This window comes from Protomyctophum parallelum (assembly GCF_964188405.1).
Source record: "Protomyctophum parallelum genome assembly, chromosome: 5".
Lineage (NCBI taxonomy): Eukaryota > Metazoa > Chordata > Actinopteri > Myctophiformes > Myctophidae > Protomyctophum > Protomyctophum parallelum.
Window position 1 is genome coordinate 14,875,090 of NC_139702.1, and position 18,017 is coordinate 14,893,106.

An 18,017-nucleotide genomic window follows, 5' to 3' on the forward strand; every position below is an offset into this window, starting at 1 on the left:
TCGTTGAAGCGTGTGTGTGAGAAAGGGAAAGTAGTAAAGTACGGTAGTGAAATTGTGTGTGTGTGTGTGTGTGTGTGTGTGTGTGTGTGTGTGGGTGGGGGGAGGGGGGGGGGGGTGTTTGTGACACGCGTACGCACGCACACCGCATCGGTGCATTCGTTTTGCCATGGATCATGTTTTGTAAGGCATAATATTACAATAATTATTAAGATCCTCTTGCCAAATATTTTCATATCAAGGAGGGACACCCAGAACCCACACGGGGGTGTGTGTCACTGTGTGTGTGTGTGTGTGTGTGTGTGTGTGTGTGTGTGCGCGCGCGCGCGCTCGCGTGTTTTATTTGTTTGGGTGGGAAAGTCCATTTAAACATTGAGACATGTTGAAACGTGTTACGTGCCTGCCCTGGACATTGATTGATTGAAGTGAACTATATTTGAAGGTGTTGAAATGTGTCTGATTGTCCTACACAGACACAAATAAATACCCCATGTCTATATGTCCTTATAAGGACAGCGATCCAGTTGACCAGTTCAGTGACTGGCAGGCAGTCAGCAGGCAGGCATCATCCAACCCAACACCCACCATTGTTCAAATGCCCTAATAGTTAGGCCCGATCCCAATTGCCCCCCTTGCCTCAAGCCCTGAACCCTCATTGACTTTACCAACGTCAGCTGTAAGTGCTTGAGGGTGAGAGGCTGCAAGGGCTCCACATTGTTGTGAAAGGAATGGGACAGCACTTTGAAGATGAGTCCGCCATTCATGACACTTAATTCGCATCACTTTATAAAAAACTGTCCTTATTCACAGCCAGTGCCTACATGCTTGGCCTATTTATACATATAGATGTCTATCACGTCTATTTTAGTATAAAAGCTGATCGTTGTATTATTAGTTTCATAAATACAATTCCCTGTGTGATAGGGGTTGTAATATTCATATATAATAATAGTCATTATAATTCCATAATCTTTTACTTTGCTCATTAGTCATTTCTCATTATTGTTATTATTATAGTTATTAAATATATAGCCTAATATATATATATATATATATATATATATATATATATATAGCCTTGAGAACTTTGAGAACAGTGAGAAAGCACTATTGTGTTTGTTGACATTGTAACCGCGATACATAACTAATTTGCATACTTAAATGATTGACGTTCGGAGGAACCACCTCATTCCACTGGTAACGCTATGAACTGTGGCAAAGGGCACATAAAGGGGCGGGGCTGAGCCCTCACTGACTTGCCGATTTCAAATGGGACATCCCTCAAGCCCTCGCAGACTACACATGAATGCGCAGCGCCGCAGCCTAAGGTCAGATTCTAACCTAATACTTCGGTAGACTCAGATCCGTATGGGCGGGGAAATTGGATTCTTGCATATTTAATTGGCTGGGGTTTGCCTTCACACTGTCATTCGCAGCAATTGGAAACGCAGCAGGGGGGACCTTTATCAATGTGTTCCATTCATAAACTATAGCCTACACAGTGAAATCTATGGTGATAAAATTACACTCATAACGTGCATGTGTCGTGCCGTCTGGGACCCCCCCCCCCCCCCTCTCTCTCTCTCTCTACGCACGCAGCCGCCACACACTGTTCTTTTGGGCATGCAGCACAGCGCTGCATGAACGCACTGATATAACTCCCCAGTCCCACACAGTGACAGCACTCCATGTTTACGGCACGCACAGACAGACAGACAGACAGAATATTATGTAGGCTATAATACACTGCAGTGTTTTTATGTGTTTTCTTAAGCAATTGATTAATGTACACGTCCTCATTTCGATCAGGGCTTCAGTCTCCTTATTCGACCACGTCTATCCACAGTAACGGGACATCTTTGCGCTGCGTAAAATATGCCTTCTCCGTCTCCAACTGTGTTCAGCTCCTCACCCGCCACATTATGTTTGCTTCATTTCCTTTATTTACTGCGGATTGCATTCACACCTGCACCGAATCGTAGTCAAGTGCGATTCGAAGCGAAGCGAAACCCACGTTTTTGGGCGGAGTAAAATGCGGTTATTTGCTGCGCATTAGGATTCGAATGAGCCTTCACACCTGCCAAACGAAGCGCACTTTCTGACAATGCGCAGCAGGATTCGTTTTAATCGCAGCAAAGCTCTCTGGTATGAATGTGACCTAAGGTCAGATTCTCACCTAATACTTTGGTAGACTCAGATCCGTATGGGCGGGGAATTGGGATTCTTGCATATTTAATTGGCTGGGGTTTGCCTTCACACTGTCATTCGCAGCAATTGGAAACGCAGCAGGGGGGACCTTTATCAATGTGTTCCATTCATAAACTATAGCCTACACAGTGAAATCTATGGTGATAAAATTACACTCATAACGTGCATGTGTCGTGCCGTCTGGGACCCCCCCCTCTCTCTCTCTCTACGCACGCAGCCGCCACACACTGTTCTTTTGGGCATGCAGCACAGCGCTGCATGAACGCACTGATATAACTCCCCAGTCCCACACAGTGACAGCACTCCATGTTTACGGCACGCACAGACAGACAGGCAGACAGACAGACAGACAGACAGACAGACAGACAGACAGACAGACAGAATATGATGTAGGCTATAATACACTGCAGTGTTTTTATGTGTTTTCTTAAGCAATTGATTAACGTACACGTCCTCATTTCGATCAGGGCTTCAGTCTCCTTATTCGACCACGTCTATCCACAGTAACGGGACATCTTTGCGCTGCGTAAAATATGCCTTCTCCGTCTCCAACTGTGTTCAGCTCCTCACCCGCCACATTATGTTTGCTTCATTTCCTTTATTTACTGCGGATTGCATTCACACCTGCACCGAATCGTAGTCAAGTGCGATTCGAAGCGAAGCGAAACCCACGTTTTTGGGCGGAGTAAAATGCGGTTATTTGCTGCGTATTAGGATTCGAATGAGCCTTCACACCTGCCAAACGAAGCGCACTTTCTGACAATGCGCAGCAGGATTCGTTTTAATCGCAGCAAAGCTCTCTGGTATGAATGTGACCTAAGTCAGTGAGGGCTCATTGAGTCAGCAAGGGAGTGGGATTGGGCCTCTGCACTATAACAGTTGTCTTTCTGTTGTAAAACTCTCTCATTGTCTATTTTCCTATAAAGTAGCATGAGCAATATTCCTGACCCCTAGGCTACCCCCCCCCCCCCCATTTCCCCTCACTGTATATGTATCTTTTCCCTTTTTGCTTCCTATATGATGAATTCCTGTTCTGTTCTTTAGCTACATAGAAGTGTCTATTTGTATGTCTCTAAATGTTTTGATGAATTGAACAATGTGGACCCTGTTGTAAACAAGTGTAATGTTTAATTGGGTCGTCCACTCACAGTTAACAGTCTTTGTATTGAGTTTGTGCTTGAAATGTACTGTAATTCTGCAAACTGTTAATAAATATTTCAATCAATTCAATCAATCAATCTACAGCACCATCCACCAAGCGGAAAAAAAATATATATATTTTTTTATAAAATCACGAAACATCCTGCCTAGGGCACCAAATGTCTCAGGGCCGGCACTAATAGTAATAGGCTATAAATATTGAATATAAATGGGAAGAAGACTATCATATAAACTAAGGGGTTATAGCTTGGTATATAAACTTTATAAGTAATTTACATAGTCCCGCCCCCTTTCATGACAACGCCAGGCCCAGGAAATAATTCCCAATGCATTCTTCCCATAGACATTTCAAAAAGTATATATTTAAAGACCTTTTAAGCGTCGTACAAAGCCAACTTGAGTTTCATGACAATAAACACAATATTTTTGACCAAACAAATAATTACAAAGATGAAAAACAAGGAAAAAAGTGTTGTATAACCTGCCGTTTTCTTCTTCTTTCTAATTATTTGTTCGGCCCGAAAAATGGTGTTTGTTGTCATGATTTGTCACGACAAGAGTTGGCTTTGTGAGGCTTAAAAGTTCTTTAAATACTTTCTGAAATGTCTATGAGGAAAATGAACATCATTTCTTGGGCCCTGGTAGGGGGGCAGGACTGCGAAGCTATACTCAGCCCTGGCCCTGAGTGGCCATGGTAAGAAAAATAAATGATCTCCTTTCGAACAAGAAAGTAGTGTGTGTGTGTGTGTGTGTGTGTGTGTGTGTGTGTGTGTGTGTGTGTGTGTGTGTGTGTGTGTGTGTGTGTGTGTGTGTGCTTTTAACTCTGTCTTTCCTGCTGTAGGCAGCTGCACCTTCACAGAAAGAAAGAAAGAAAGAGTTCTGGCTTTTATTTAGTGGGTCCACGTGTCAAGACACCTTTGCGCCAGCAGAGGGCAGTCCAACACAATCCTAATGTCAGCCTGTTCACTAATTTAAATCTTTCAAGTCAAGTCAAGAGTCAGATCATAGACACACTTTCATACAGTTTCATAAAACTAAAGTATGATCTAATTAAGCAGCATTTGATCAAATAAAATATAAACTCTAAATGCATTGTATGTTTATTTAGCAGATGCTTGTCAGCAGCGGCATGTTGACTATACACTTATACCATATAGGTTCTAAAACATATTGTAAATTTCAAGTACCATATGACCACAACTCTGAGAGTGTACAAATGGAACCGAATTAATGGGGTCTATTTGGTTCCATTTGTACAATCTCAGAGTTACAGACCTGGTCTAGTTGGAACCCGCTCGAGTAAGCCAGCCAGAGGGTCCCTGACTGTATTTCACTTTGAAAACCACTACACCAGTATGTACACAATACTGTCTGTATGGCTGTATGTATAATTATGATTGAAGCTGTGTTCAAAATTAGGTCTATACAGTACAGCGCACACGTTCTTTAAAAGTCCTATAGCTTGAATGAGTCGAAATCAATGTGGAAGGAGTAGGTAAGAAGGTGGTGAACTTAAAAGAGGGTCCAAGGCAGCTCTGTGGAAGTAGAAAAATCCTTTATTTCATGATGAATAAAAACAACAAGGGTTAAAAAACGACCAGCGGCCTTCATCAGGGTCAACTGATAGTTGACCCACGAATCGCTTCTTATTTTTATTTAACAAATATAGGCCTATATATAGGAATTGTTAAAGGGTTATATAGTTCAGATTTTTGGACATAAAGCTGTAGGAAATACATGCCATTATTATAGTGGTTGCAAATTATTTCACACCCCGGACATCACCTGTTCGAGTCCCTTCCATCCGGAAGGCTGAAGGTCATCAAGGCCAGAACCAACAGGCTGTCCAACAGCTTTTCCCCAAAGGCTGTGAAGTGAAGACACTGCTCAGTTCACATACACGCACGCACACACGTGCACAGTGAAAACACTGCTCGGTTCTCACACACACACACACGCTTTTTGTTCCATTTATTTATGTGTGTGTATTTATGCTTATTTTCATAGTTTTACATTGGAGAACCGCCAATTTTCAGGTCCAGTCGCCATACAGGGTAAACTTGATATAGAGTAAAACAAAATGAAAAAAATAATAATCTCAAAACATTAAAATAGAAAATTCAACAAATAAAAGTTGTGTGAACACCCATCCCCCCAAGCAAATAAATGTGCCCGCCCCAGCACTAAAAATGTTTAATGATCCCCCCCCCCCCCCCCCCCCTTCTGCACAATACCAACTTCTCATACATTTTAGTTGTTAAGCCTTATAAACAATGTGTGCTATTTGAAAATAGCTGATCTAGAAGCTCGTAACACGTCACTAAAGTCTGACAAATGGACAAATACTTGTTCTGTGAGTTTGATGACAACAGGTAGGCCTATAGTCACATGTTGAATACAGGGGAGAAGCAGTGACATATTTTGAGTTGATGGCCAAGGTGACCCAAAGTAATAAATAAATATAAAGTATTAATCACACACACACACACACACACACACACACACACACACACACACACACACACACACACACACACACCTCTCTCTATACAGACTGGACCATAACGTTCAGAAGGTGGTGTGCTAATTTAATATAATGTTAATAAAATACATGCAGACTGTAAACGTACTCATGAACCCTTTAGTAAAAGCCAACCAACCCTAACCTTTGGCTTGGGAGACAGACAGGGTTGCGAAAGCTTACGCACAAGGTATACAGGCTGTAAAATGGCTGCATTGTTCACAGTAGTTTTGGGGTAAATACAAGACATATTTGATAACATTCATGTAATGATAAAGCACACATGGAAGACTTGTAGTGTTGAAAACTTATATTATACCAAGCAAACAAAAAACATTATCAATATTCCCTTTCCCAGGTATAAAAGGGTTTCTTTGAGTTCAGAAAAACTCCTCAATAAAGACACAAAACTGTAGAACAGTAAATAAGTAATCAAACTAACTAACTCAAAAACTCAAAAGATAAAATACAAAATAAATACAAAATAAACATTTAACCATCAAGTTGGATAGAAAATAAGATTTACATAAATTTATTTTATTCAGTCATGTTTGTCAGATTATGTAATTCCTCAGCTTTAGAATCTAGTTAAGAATTAGGGGTGCACGATTACGAAATTATGACCGATATCCGATCTCTGATTATTTGCAGGGTCTGTTTTCACAACTGAATGACTGAATGAGATGAGTAAACAAATAAATGTAGATTTCTTTATAATATATTAGGGCTGACCTAGATTAGTCGAATAGTCGACTAATCGATCGGAACGGGTCTCAGTCGACTGACCACCTCTTAGTCGATGTTCATCAAAAAAAAAGAAAAAAATCCCCACAAAATATTGTATATAAAAATACAATATTTACAAAAATATACAAAAATATTGTATTATTCCACTAGGTCTGTGGGGGACATAAACACTGTTCTGACTGTTCAAATCTCCAATGTGCATGTGGAGTGTGTCTGCCTGTGTGGCAATGTGCTACTGCCTGTGACTTGAATGGCACAGTGTGCTGGCCTCCAGAATCTCAATCTCACCTGCTGTGCTCAATTTCTTTTATTTTTTGTGGGGTGGGGGTTCTCAGTCGACTATTAGTCGACTAACAGCAAATGTATTCATCTATCAGTCGACTATACAAATCCTTAGTCGGGGACAGCCCTATAATATATATATATATTTTGGTGAAAACCAATTAAATAATCTGTATTATTTTGTGATATGGCATTTTTATGGCCGATATGGCCAATTCCGATTATGCTACTGATTAATTGTGCATCCCTAGTAAGAACCAATGCTCATATAATGTCTCTGTGTGTGACTAACTTAAATTAAAGGCTTTCCCTCCTGGTATGAGTCCTCATGTGTGTTTTTAAAGGACGTTTCTCAGCAAAGCTTTTACCACATACTGTACACGAATAGGGCTTTTGGCCTGTATGAGTCCTCAAGTGTGTTTTTAGATGAGTCATCTGAGTAAAGCTTGAACCACAAACGGTACACGAAAAGGGCCTTTCGCCTGTATGAGTCCTCATGTGATTTTCTACTGTACCTTTCTCGGCAAAGCCTTTACCACATACTGTACACGGATAGGGCTTTTCGCCTGTATGAGTCCTCATGTGTATTTTTAGACTACCCGTCTGAGTAAAGCCTGTACCACAAACAGAACAAGAAAAGGGCTTTTCACCTGTATGAGTCCTAATGTGTTTTTTTAGATTACTTCTGGTAACAAAGCCTTTACCACAAACTGTACAAGAAAAGGGCTTTTCGCCTGTATGGGTCATCATGTGTGTTTTTAGATTACTTGCGTTAACAATGCCTTTACCACAAACTGTACAAGAAAATGACCTTTCGCCTGTATGAGTTCTCATGTGCTGTTTTAGATAACTCTTGCTCACACAGCCTTTACCACATAATGTACAAGAAAAGGGCTTTTCGCCTGTATGGGTCATCATGTGTGTTTTTAGATCACCAGTCTGAGCAAAGCCTTTCCCACAAACTGTACACAAAAGGGGCCTTTCGCCTGTATGAGTCCTCATGTGTGATTTTAGATAACTATTATGAACAAAGCTTTTACCGCATACTGTACAAGAAAAGGGCTTTTCGCCTGTATGAATCTTCATGTGACGGTTTAGATGACATGTGCTAAGAGCATCTTTACCACAAACCGCACAAGAAAATGGCCTTTCGCCTGTATGAGTCCTCATGTGTACTTTTAGCTCACCCTTGTGAACATAGCCTTTACCACATACTGTACAAGAAAGAGGCTTTTTGCCTGTATGAGATATCATGTGTGTTTTTAGATGACCTGTATTAACAAAGCCTTTACCACATACTGTGCAAGTATAGGGCTTTTCACCTGTATGAGTCATCATGTGTGTTTTTAGACCAATTTTATTAGCAAAGCCTTTACCACATACTGTGCAAGTATAGGGCTTTTCGCCTGTATGAGTCCTCATGTGTTTTTCTACTGTACTTTTCGCAGCAAAGCCTTTACCACATACTGTGCAAGTATAGGGCTTTTCACCTGTATGAGTCATCATGTGTGTTTTTAGACCAATTTTATTAGCAAAGCCTTTACCACATACTGTGCAAGTATAGGGCTTTTCGCCTGTATGAATCATCATGTGTATTTTTAGATTACTTCTGTCAACAAAGCCTTTACCACAAACAGAACAAGAAAATGGCTTTTCGCCTGTATGAGTCCTAATGTGTATTTTTAGACTATAATTTCTAGCACAGCCTTTACCACATACTGTACAAGTATAGGGTTTTTCACCTGTATGAGTCATCATGTGTGTTTTTAAATGACTTGTATCAATAAAGCCTTTACCACAAACCGTGCAAGTATAGGGCCTTTTGCCTGTATGATATATCATGTGTTTTTTTAGACGACTTGTATTAACAAAGCCTTTACCACAAACTGCGCAAGTACAGGGTTTTTCACCTGTATGAGTCATCATGTGTTTTTTTAGATTTCCCTTGTGTTTAAACATTTTGCCACACTCCGTACAACTACTACTTTTCTTCCCTGTGTGAGTTTGTTGTGATGATTTCAGGTCCTGGGACAGCTTGCACTGTCCTCCCACATGTTGTGTGTTTTGTGATTTCAGTGTGTTTAAAGCTGACTGATCTCCCCTAGTCTCCTCCCACTCATCACTGTCTTCAGCGTCAGATTCAGAACAGTGTGAAGAGAGGAGCTGGTCATCACTAGTTTGTTGTGATCGTACCCAGTACTCTACATAAGCTTGTGTTTGAATGTGCTCAGTTGAGGTAGCGGCTACAGGCTCTGTTTCTCCATTTTCATCATCATCATCTTCACTCTTCATTGCTAGTAATGTCAACGTTGACCCACCAGCCTCCTCTGGTCTTTGAAGTAGCTCCTCTTGTTCATCTTTAATGTGTGGAGGTTGTGGTTCCTCCTGGACCAGACTGAAGCTTCTCTCCTCTTCAGGTGGAACCTCCTTTTTACACACAGGGACGTGCAGGAAGTCTAGGAAAAACATGAATGACACATGTATCATTAACTGCCAGGTGACACAAGCGCTGTCTCCGTTGTGCCAGGCCTACTTCCGGTCCAGGACTTGTCCCAGTTGGTTGTCCCCATTCTCAATAGAAGTCTATGTAGGAAGTCCATGGGGCTAGTCTATTGGACTGAAGCCCCATGAAGTGAACGCAGTTTGCATAACTCTGTCTATATTTAAGGCTCTGATTTACACCTGTCAAAAATAAAAAGAGATTCTATAAATGTTTTGAAACTTGTACAAAGGGAGTCTACCAACGTGCCTCGAGCCTGGAACAGCTGGTCCGGTGCATCACAGGAACAAGAGAACAACAGATGCAGAAGGAGGAGAGGACACTGGAGCAGCACAGACATTTAAGACGTTTATTAGGAGCTAATATACACGAAAATGACTAACGTTTCGACCTTGCGGTCTTCATCAGAGTCATGAAACTTGTACCGTATACAGTATTAACAGATTACTCTTTGTCCACATCTTCCAAATTTAAATGTGATGGTGTGCTGACCATCTGTGCTGTAAATCATGTGAGCACTGTTTGTTTACATTGCAGCGCTCTCAGTGCGAGTCGAGCTGAACGAGAGGTGAAAGTTAGATCAATGAGTCTTCTGGGGCAGTTTAGTTAATACTTAACCGCAAAGCTTCAGTTCATTCTAATTCTAAAGTTAATTCTAATTTGGTTGTAATACTTTTACAACCGAACCATCATCGGATTCATGATCCATTTAGAATCTAAATGGATCATGAATCGCCACATTGGACCTCTTCGCGGGCCGCAAAAAGCCCACGGATCACCAGTTTGACACCCCTGATTTAGATCAACGCAGGGGTCATTGATGTTGTCACATTGTTAATGTTAAAATCGATAACCGGTTGATTATCATCGGTACCGACTAGGGGTGCAACGGTTTTCGGTTTAAAACCGAACCGTTCGGTACAGCATACACAGTTCAATGCGCTCTAATGAACCGCGCTATTTCGGTTTGCATTAATTAATTTCTTACAGCTGCGAAGAATGTATTTCTCGGTCACACACCGGCCTACTTAGAAGTCTAGCACTCTATCGGTCACACACCGTCCTACTAAGAAGTCTAGCACTCTTTCGGTCACAGAAGTGTAGCACTCTGTCTGCCCACCCCCTACACCTACACCCACACCCACACACACACACACACACACAGAGAGACGGCATGATGAGGAGAATCCAGCCCTCGTCTTTAAACGTCATTCTTGGAATAATTATTGATCGTCATACACAGAGACACACACAGCGGAGTAACCTCGCGCCAACAGGCCTCTAAGCACGGTCTTTGTAAATTTGTTCAGATCTGATTCTGCATCTGCACTCTCTGTTTGAGTGCTAATTAAGAGGGAGAGTGAGAGCAAAAACAACCCGCAGCAGGACATTAATTCCGTCAGAAAAGTCCCAACAAAATGTCCAATCCATGACTGTAGATAGAAGCTCTTCTTCTAATAATATAAGCATAATATCCTTAAATCCTCATGTAGACTTGTAAACTTTTGTATTTTTCTGTGCGACACGAGTACACGACGCATTCATTGTGTGAATCCTCCCCTCCCCTCCACCACTCTCCTCTCCTCATGTGCTTACTGCCCAGTGTGAGCGCATAGGTGCATTATTCTTCCCCTTGAAAATAATGATGAGGCACATTAAAATGGCAATATAAGGTTTTTTTCCCCCTTTAAAATAATGAAAAGGCAGAAATGCCTAATAAAATAATATATGCTAAAGAAAAGAGAGAAGAAAGAAAATGCTATAAATAAACTTTTTTGAGTGGTGCAAGCCACTGACTGGTATGAGCATGAAAACAGCATGGTTGTTTTTCACCACCTGTGCGCAACCTAACACACACAAACACACACACACACACACAAACACACGCACATTATTAACTGTATATATGATGATTTTGTGTGTGCCAGTACAGTGACAGTACAGTACAGTACAGTAGAGGGTACAGTAGAGGGACCGGCACACAGTAACTCTGTAATTTCTCAACCGTTTCGGACACGGGGCGGCTCGCCGGAACCGGCCCGGCCCCCTGGGCGCGTTCCTGGGGATCACTTCACACGGGTGTAATTATTTTTACTGTACCGAAACCGAACCGAAACTGTGGCCCCCATACCGAGGTTCGAACCGTTGCACCCCTAGTACCGACCCACTTTCACCAAAAAAAAAAAAAAAAGAGAGGGTGATTGAAACTTACTGAAATCAAGGTTGCCTTCAGGTTCCTGATTAATAGAAACAGCCGTGGCTGGAGAACTGATCTTCACCTGCAGACTGGACTCCACACACTGCTCTGGAATGAAGGAATACAACAAATACTTTAATAATAAAAAGGACTTAATAAAAACCATTTTTGTGATATGGATAAGAACTTCAATAATACAGACTTTGTGACATAACTAACGACCTTAATTACCGTAATTTCTGGACTATAAACCGCAACTTTTTACCCATGATTTGAACCCTGCGGCTTATACAACGGTGCGGCTAATCTATGGATTTTTACAGCTAACGCAGTGGCAGCATTCAAGACAGTCCCTCGGACCCTCCTCACTCTGCCCAATATTATCCACAGTTTGGTGACAGTCACACTACAGTAGCTCTTGCCGCCCATGATGTCATGTTTCTTTTTCTTATCATCTTTCTTTATGCTTAACGTACAGGCGTGCTGCATTATTAAAAACAAACAGTGCCTATGTTGCGATCATAGAGTTATAATGGTCGCAACGGAGTGAAGTGATCACTGTAGCCTGCTAGCTAGCAAGCCTAGCATGTAATATGAAATAACCTAGCCATTATAAAGACCAAAGGAACTGTGGTTGTAACTTGTTGTGAACATTTAGGCTTGTATGAATTGAATGAATAACATCCCATCGTTTTTTCAACCAGCGCTGGCCTCTCCTCCGTGCCTGTATAACTCCATTCCAAAGTAACGTAACATGCTAATGCTATTCTGCTCCGTAGAAAGGTCTTGCACAACGAAAATAGCAGATCTACAAGCTCACAAGGCGTCCATCCGTGAGGCAGTGTAGACTTGTAACTTTGACAACAGCTGTTGTGAATTTTGGCCAATCAGAACGGCAGCTGCAAAGCCAGCCTGCATGCATTTTGCTGGCTGTGCTTGGCTGTGTTAACCCTTCACAGTGAAGGGAGTGAAGGCTTCACTCCATGTTCTTTTTATAACTTTTAATGCTTGATTGTATGGAAAAAAAATAATTATACTTTACCTCCGACTAATCGATTTGTATGGTATTCATGTCGACTATCAAAAATCACGTTTGGTTAATGCCCTAGCTGCTTATAGTCCTTGTATACGTACATATTTGGGATTTTCCCTAAATTTGGCTGGTGCGGCTTATATTCAGGTGCGCCTTATAGTCCGGAAATGACTGTATAAGAACTTTGATGTGACATTAATAAAGACTTAAATACTAATAACTTTGGTGTGATTTTTTATTTTTATTGACCTTTATTCAGGGAAGACCATTGAGACTGAGAGCATGCTCTCTTTTTCAAGGACGGCCTGAGTACAAATGTACAACAAATAACACTATTTTGCATAAGGTGAAATATATGATGCTATTACACTGTTGGTTTACAGAAAACAGGTACAGTCATTATGTGATATATCAACAAGTAGTGCCTTAAATCAGAGGTTCTCAACCACTGGTAATTGTACACTAGTACTGGTACTTGAGCGCCCCCTCTGGTGGTACACAGAGGAGTCGCCCAAAAAAGAAGAAAAAAAGACTAAAGTGGAATGAAATATTTATATTACTACAGGTAAGTTCTTCTGAGTTTTGTATACGCTCCTGTATTTTAAAGGAGAACTTTAGTTATTTTCAACCAAGGTTTATGTTTTTGGTTGTTATTAGAGAAAGTAAAAGATGAGTGTTATTTATTTTTATTTATTCCGCCCCCCCCCAAACATTGAACTAAAAACAAACATTAAACTCTCTTCATTGTCAATGGTGTTTTTAAAACAAACATTGAACTAAAAACAAACATTAAACTCTCTTCATTGTCAATGGTGTTTTTAAAACAAACATTGAACTAAAAACAAACATTAAACCTGTATATAGGAAAACAGGGAAGCGGCCCAGAGTCATTTGGGCTCCACAGTCGCTCGATTACCCGTGCCGTCGGTAAAATAAAATTATAAATAGGGTGAGGTCAGCTAATTTGGGCCACTTTTTGGTAATTAGCCTGGGAAACTAGGATAAAGCAATGCATGACACTAAATTGGGTTTATATGATTATTGACGGTTTAATATGTTTGAGTTAAATAAACACTAGTTTGGCCCTACAGCTTTTGAAACATGCTGCCACATATTTTTAAGTGGTGGCAGCGGGGGCAGTGTCTTGAGTGTACAGGGTTTAATGAGGGCCCAGGTAGGGCCGGTCTAGAGTTTGAATGGACAGGTATCAGTAAAAACTGAGACATCGAAGAGGAAGGACAGGTGGGGAAGGATAAACAAACATATGGAATGTCAGCAGGTCAGCTCCATGTGTGGTGGCGCCTGTTATAGCGCCACCAACAGGTGGATTTTTGCAAAACACATCACAACACAACTAAATGCCTCAAATCATCCAATTGCCATCCAAGGTGTAAGAAGAAATGTCACCCTTTTCACATTGGCCTATTGTAGCGCCACCAGGAGGCCACAACCTGACCTGCCCTGGTGGAGACCTGTGCCCAGAGGGGCACTCCCTGGAAGTTCCAGACCCACAGGACCATAGCCAGGGTGCTGGCCCGGTTACGGCGAGCCGCCCCACGTCCTAAACGGTAGAGAAATGAGTTACCATGTGGTGGTCTCTGGGGGTCCCCCCGGGGACTCCCCGGAACATCCAGACCCCCAGAAACGGCTCGCCCCGTGTCCGAAACGGTTGAGAACTGACAGTTACCATGTGGGGGTCCCTCTACTGTACTGTACTGGCACACCCAAAATCATCATATATAGTTAATATGTGCATGTGTGTTAGGTTGCACACAGGTGGTGAAAAACAACCATGCTATTTTCTAGCCCTGTAAACATGACTCTCGTATTCATACGAGAGTCATGACGCAACTTCACCCTGGTTTTTGCAGACGCTACATTTACAAATAATTAAAATATATAAACATTCGCATTTCAAATATAAAGTACTCACAAAGTGTCCCACGGGTGTTAGTTAGTAGCAGCGCCAGCGATTAGAATTTCTGCATCCCGCGTTGTTTAATAAAAAGCATTTTTATCCGAGGTGTTATTTTGCCATTGGCTTTCAACTACGCGCCCCTATCGGTCGGGAGGAGGGTGGCACTTGGTGTGTTCGATATAGGTACGCTGACCGCCCTGCCAATACAGACTAATAGGCGAGTGCGCTCCCGGTGTGCAACTGTGGATTTCCCAAACGAACCCCGTTTGAAAAAAGTAGCCGGAGAGCTCGGACAAAAATGCTTTTTATTAAAGAACGCGGGACGCAGCAATTCTAATCGCTCGCGCTGCTACTAACTAACACCCGTGGGACACTTTGTGAGTACTTTATATTTGGAATCTGAATGTTTATATATACGGAAATCTTGTAAATGCAGCGACTGCAAAAAACAGGGCAAAGTTACTGCATGACTGTCATGATAATTATCATGGCAGTCATGTTCCAGGGCTAACTATTTTCGTGCTCATACCCACCCAGGCGGCCAGACACCCAGCCAGGCACGCACCCAGCAGCCACACACATAGCTCCGTAAGGGAGTGCATGGTTGCACCACTCAAAAATACATCTACGAGAGTCTAAATCTTATAGGCTATGTGTAACACATACCTGCAGTGATGTGTAGATCAATGTCTTGTTTCTCCAGCACAGTTCCTCCTAGTGTCTCCATCTCTCTCTGGAAGAGGTTGCAAAAGAACACTGCAGCAGCACTGAGGCGCTCCAACACAAACACTCTGACATTAAGCTTCAGCTGACACAAATCATCAACACCGCTGTGTTGATCCAAAACACACAATATCTCCTCTCCCACCGACGTCATGTGTTCGTTAATCTTCAGCCGTACAGACTCCATTTGACACGTTTTTACCTCCTTCATCATGATACGTTGTTTTTAGCACCACTCCGTTTATTTCACACCACGAGGAAAATCAACCATAGAGCTAAAAGGCTAACAACCATAGAATAATAAGCTAACAACCTCAATGCGTTTCAAGCATGCGCAGCAGCGACATAATACCAAAGCCTACACGCCGTTTGTTTGCAAAGGCTCTGCCTTTCGCCCCCTGGTGGAGGAGGTGTGTAACTGGACGCATGGATTGAATACTTTAGTATTCAGCATTCAGTTTGCGAAAAAACTGCTACTGCGAGGATATATTGTAAGTAACCAGGAAAAGCACTAGGACTTGTTTACGTCAGGACTCAGGGTCCTCCATTTTCAATTCATCAGAACATTTAAAGCGGGGGGGGGGGGGGGGGGGGGCTTTTAGATTTACAAATCTAAAATCAATCATCTAAAGTTGATTGAAAGTAAACCAATATTCTAAAAGGAAACATACAAACACAGACACAGACATGACAAATATAGAATATCATCAACACATATAAAACACTGTACAGAATATATTTTTTAAATGGGGAAAAAAGATAATAAACATGGGTAAACAAAGTTGACTTTTAGTTGACTAAATATCTCAAGATTTTAGTCCATTTATACTTGGCATTGTGCTGAACATAGCCAATCTACAAGCCCACAGCGTGGCCTGGTGTGACGGTGTTGTGGGCTTGTAGATTGGCTATTTTCAGAGTGAAACACACACATTAAATGACTTGCCTTACTTCTTTCTACTGGATCTCTTACACAATAGTCAATTTTAGTCTAGTTTTTTAGCATTTTAGTCTAGTTATTATTTGTTGTGAAAATGGGTTTGTATTTTTATTTAGTTTGTGTCAGTGAAAAAGGTAGTTGACGAACATTGTCAGTTTTAGTCGACAAAATGAATGAAGCTGCACCTAAAGAAAGAAAAAGAAAGTTAACAAGCAACTGTCAGGAAAAGGAAAAAAAACACCACCAATGCCAGATTGTTTAGGAACACTTGTGTAGTTTAGTCTATTCATATTTTGATAGCAGGTGTACTGTATGTGCATGTGTATGTACATTTCTGTAATTATAAAGCAATCATAGAGAATCTATATGAGAATATATATTGTTGAAACCTTTATTAAACCAAACAAACAAAAATATGTATTATCAATATTTATTTCCACAGTTATAAAAGGGTTTATTTGAGTTTAGAAACAATATATACACACATTGAACTCTGTAGAATGTATATAAGAAATCAAACTAACTCAACCGTCTCTGGCATCTACCAAATATGAACTATGATTATTTATAATATTTAACAATCCAAACATGCATGTCAACACACAATGAACAGCTACATACAACCAGCACCATGTCAGCACCAGTATTGCATGAATATCAATGAACATAATAATTATTGATTGCATATTAATTAATATAATAATGAACATTACTCTTTTTTAATCCTGAAAATGGTGCTCGTATTGTTTTACTAATAACCTGGGATAATGGCTTAATGGTTTAATGGCTTCAGCCTGAACCCTTTTGGTCTCTAAAAAACAAAAAGAGTGTAAAAGTGTAAAAAAAACACGACGAAATTAATACATGTAATGTAATGTAATGTTTTGCTTTTTTTAGTTTTTTTTTATGACCAAAATAAAACTGAACTGAACTGAACCTAAGAACTGAAGGGAATAATACAAGATAATAAAAACAGTTTTAAATTCCATCATGTTGAATAAAAAAATAAGATCCATTCCATACACAAGATCAAACAAAAATCTATTAACAAGAAACCAATAGTTTAATTTATTCACGTCACCTTTGTCAGGTTATGTGATTCCTCATCTTTAGAATCTTTGTTATTGCCATCCTGGATTAGATTTAGGCTTTCCCCGACCCCCTGTAGTGTATGCGTCTGTATGTGTCTTTTTAGATCACTTGTGTCACGACAACCTTTACCACATACTGTACACGAAAATGGCTTTCCTGCTGAATGAGTTCTCATGTGTCTTTTTAGAGTACCCGTTTCGGCAAAGTTTTTACCACAGACTGCACAAGAAAGAGGCTTTTCGCCCGTATGAGTCCTCATGTGTCTTTTTAGATGACTTGTGTTAACACAGCCTCTACCACAAACTGTGCAGGCATAGGGCTTTTCACCTGTATGAGTCCTCAGGTGTATCTTTAGATTACCCATCTGAGTAAAGCCTGTACCACAAACAATACAAGAAAATGGCTTTTCACCCGTATGAGTCATCATGTGTTTATTTAGATTTCCCTTTTGATTAAACATTTTGCCACACTCTGTACAGGTAAAACATTTATTCCCTGTGTGACTCTTCATGGACTCAGTTTGTTTTGGTGATTGCAGGTCCTGGGGCAGCATGCACTGTCCTCCCACATTGTGTGTGTTTAAATCCGACTGATCTCTCCTAGTCTCCTTCCACTCATCACAGTGTGAAGAGAGGAGCTGGTCATCACCAGTTTGTTGCGATCGTACCCAGTACTCCACATAAGCTTGTGTTTTCATG

General features: G+C 41.0%; 1 protein-coding gene across 1 annotated transcript; it reads right to left on the reverse strand.

Moving 5' to 3' along the window:
- Nucleotides 1-5,147: 5,147 nt before the first annotated feature.
- LOC310858214 (uncharacterized protein) lies at nt 5,148-15,544 on the reverse strand (the record flags this gene model as incomplete). The annotated part of the gene is made up of 4 exons (XM_083764322.1): nt 15,231-15,544; nt 11,629-11,721; nt 9,110-9,372; nt 5,148-5,249 (listed from the first exon to the last, which is right to left on the reverse strand). The coding sequence occupies exons 1-4, from the start codon at nt 15,499-15,501 to the stop codon at nt 5,148-5,150; spliced, it is 729 nt and encodes a 242-aa protein (XP_083620448.1). The 5' UTR covers nt 15,502-15,544.
- Between the last annotated feature and the right edge of the window lie 2,473 nt (nt 15,545-18,017).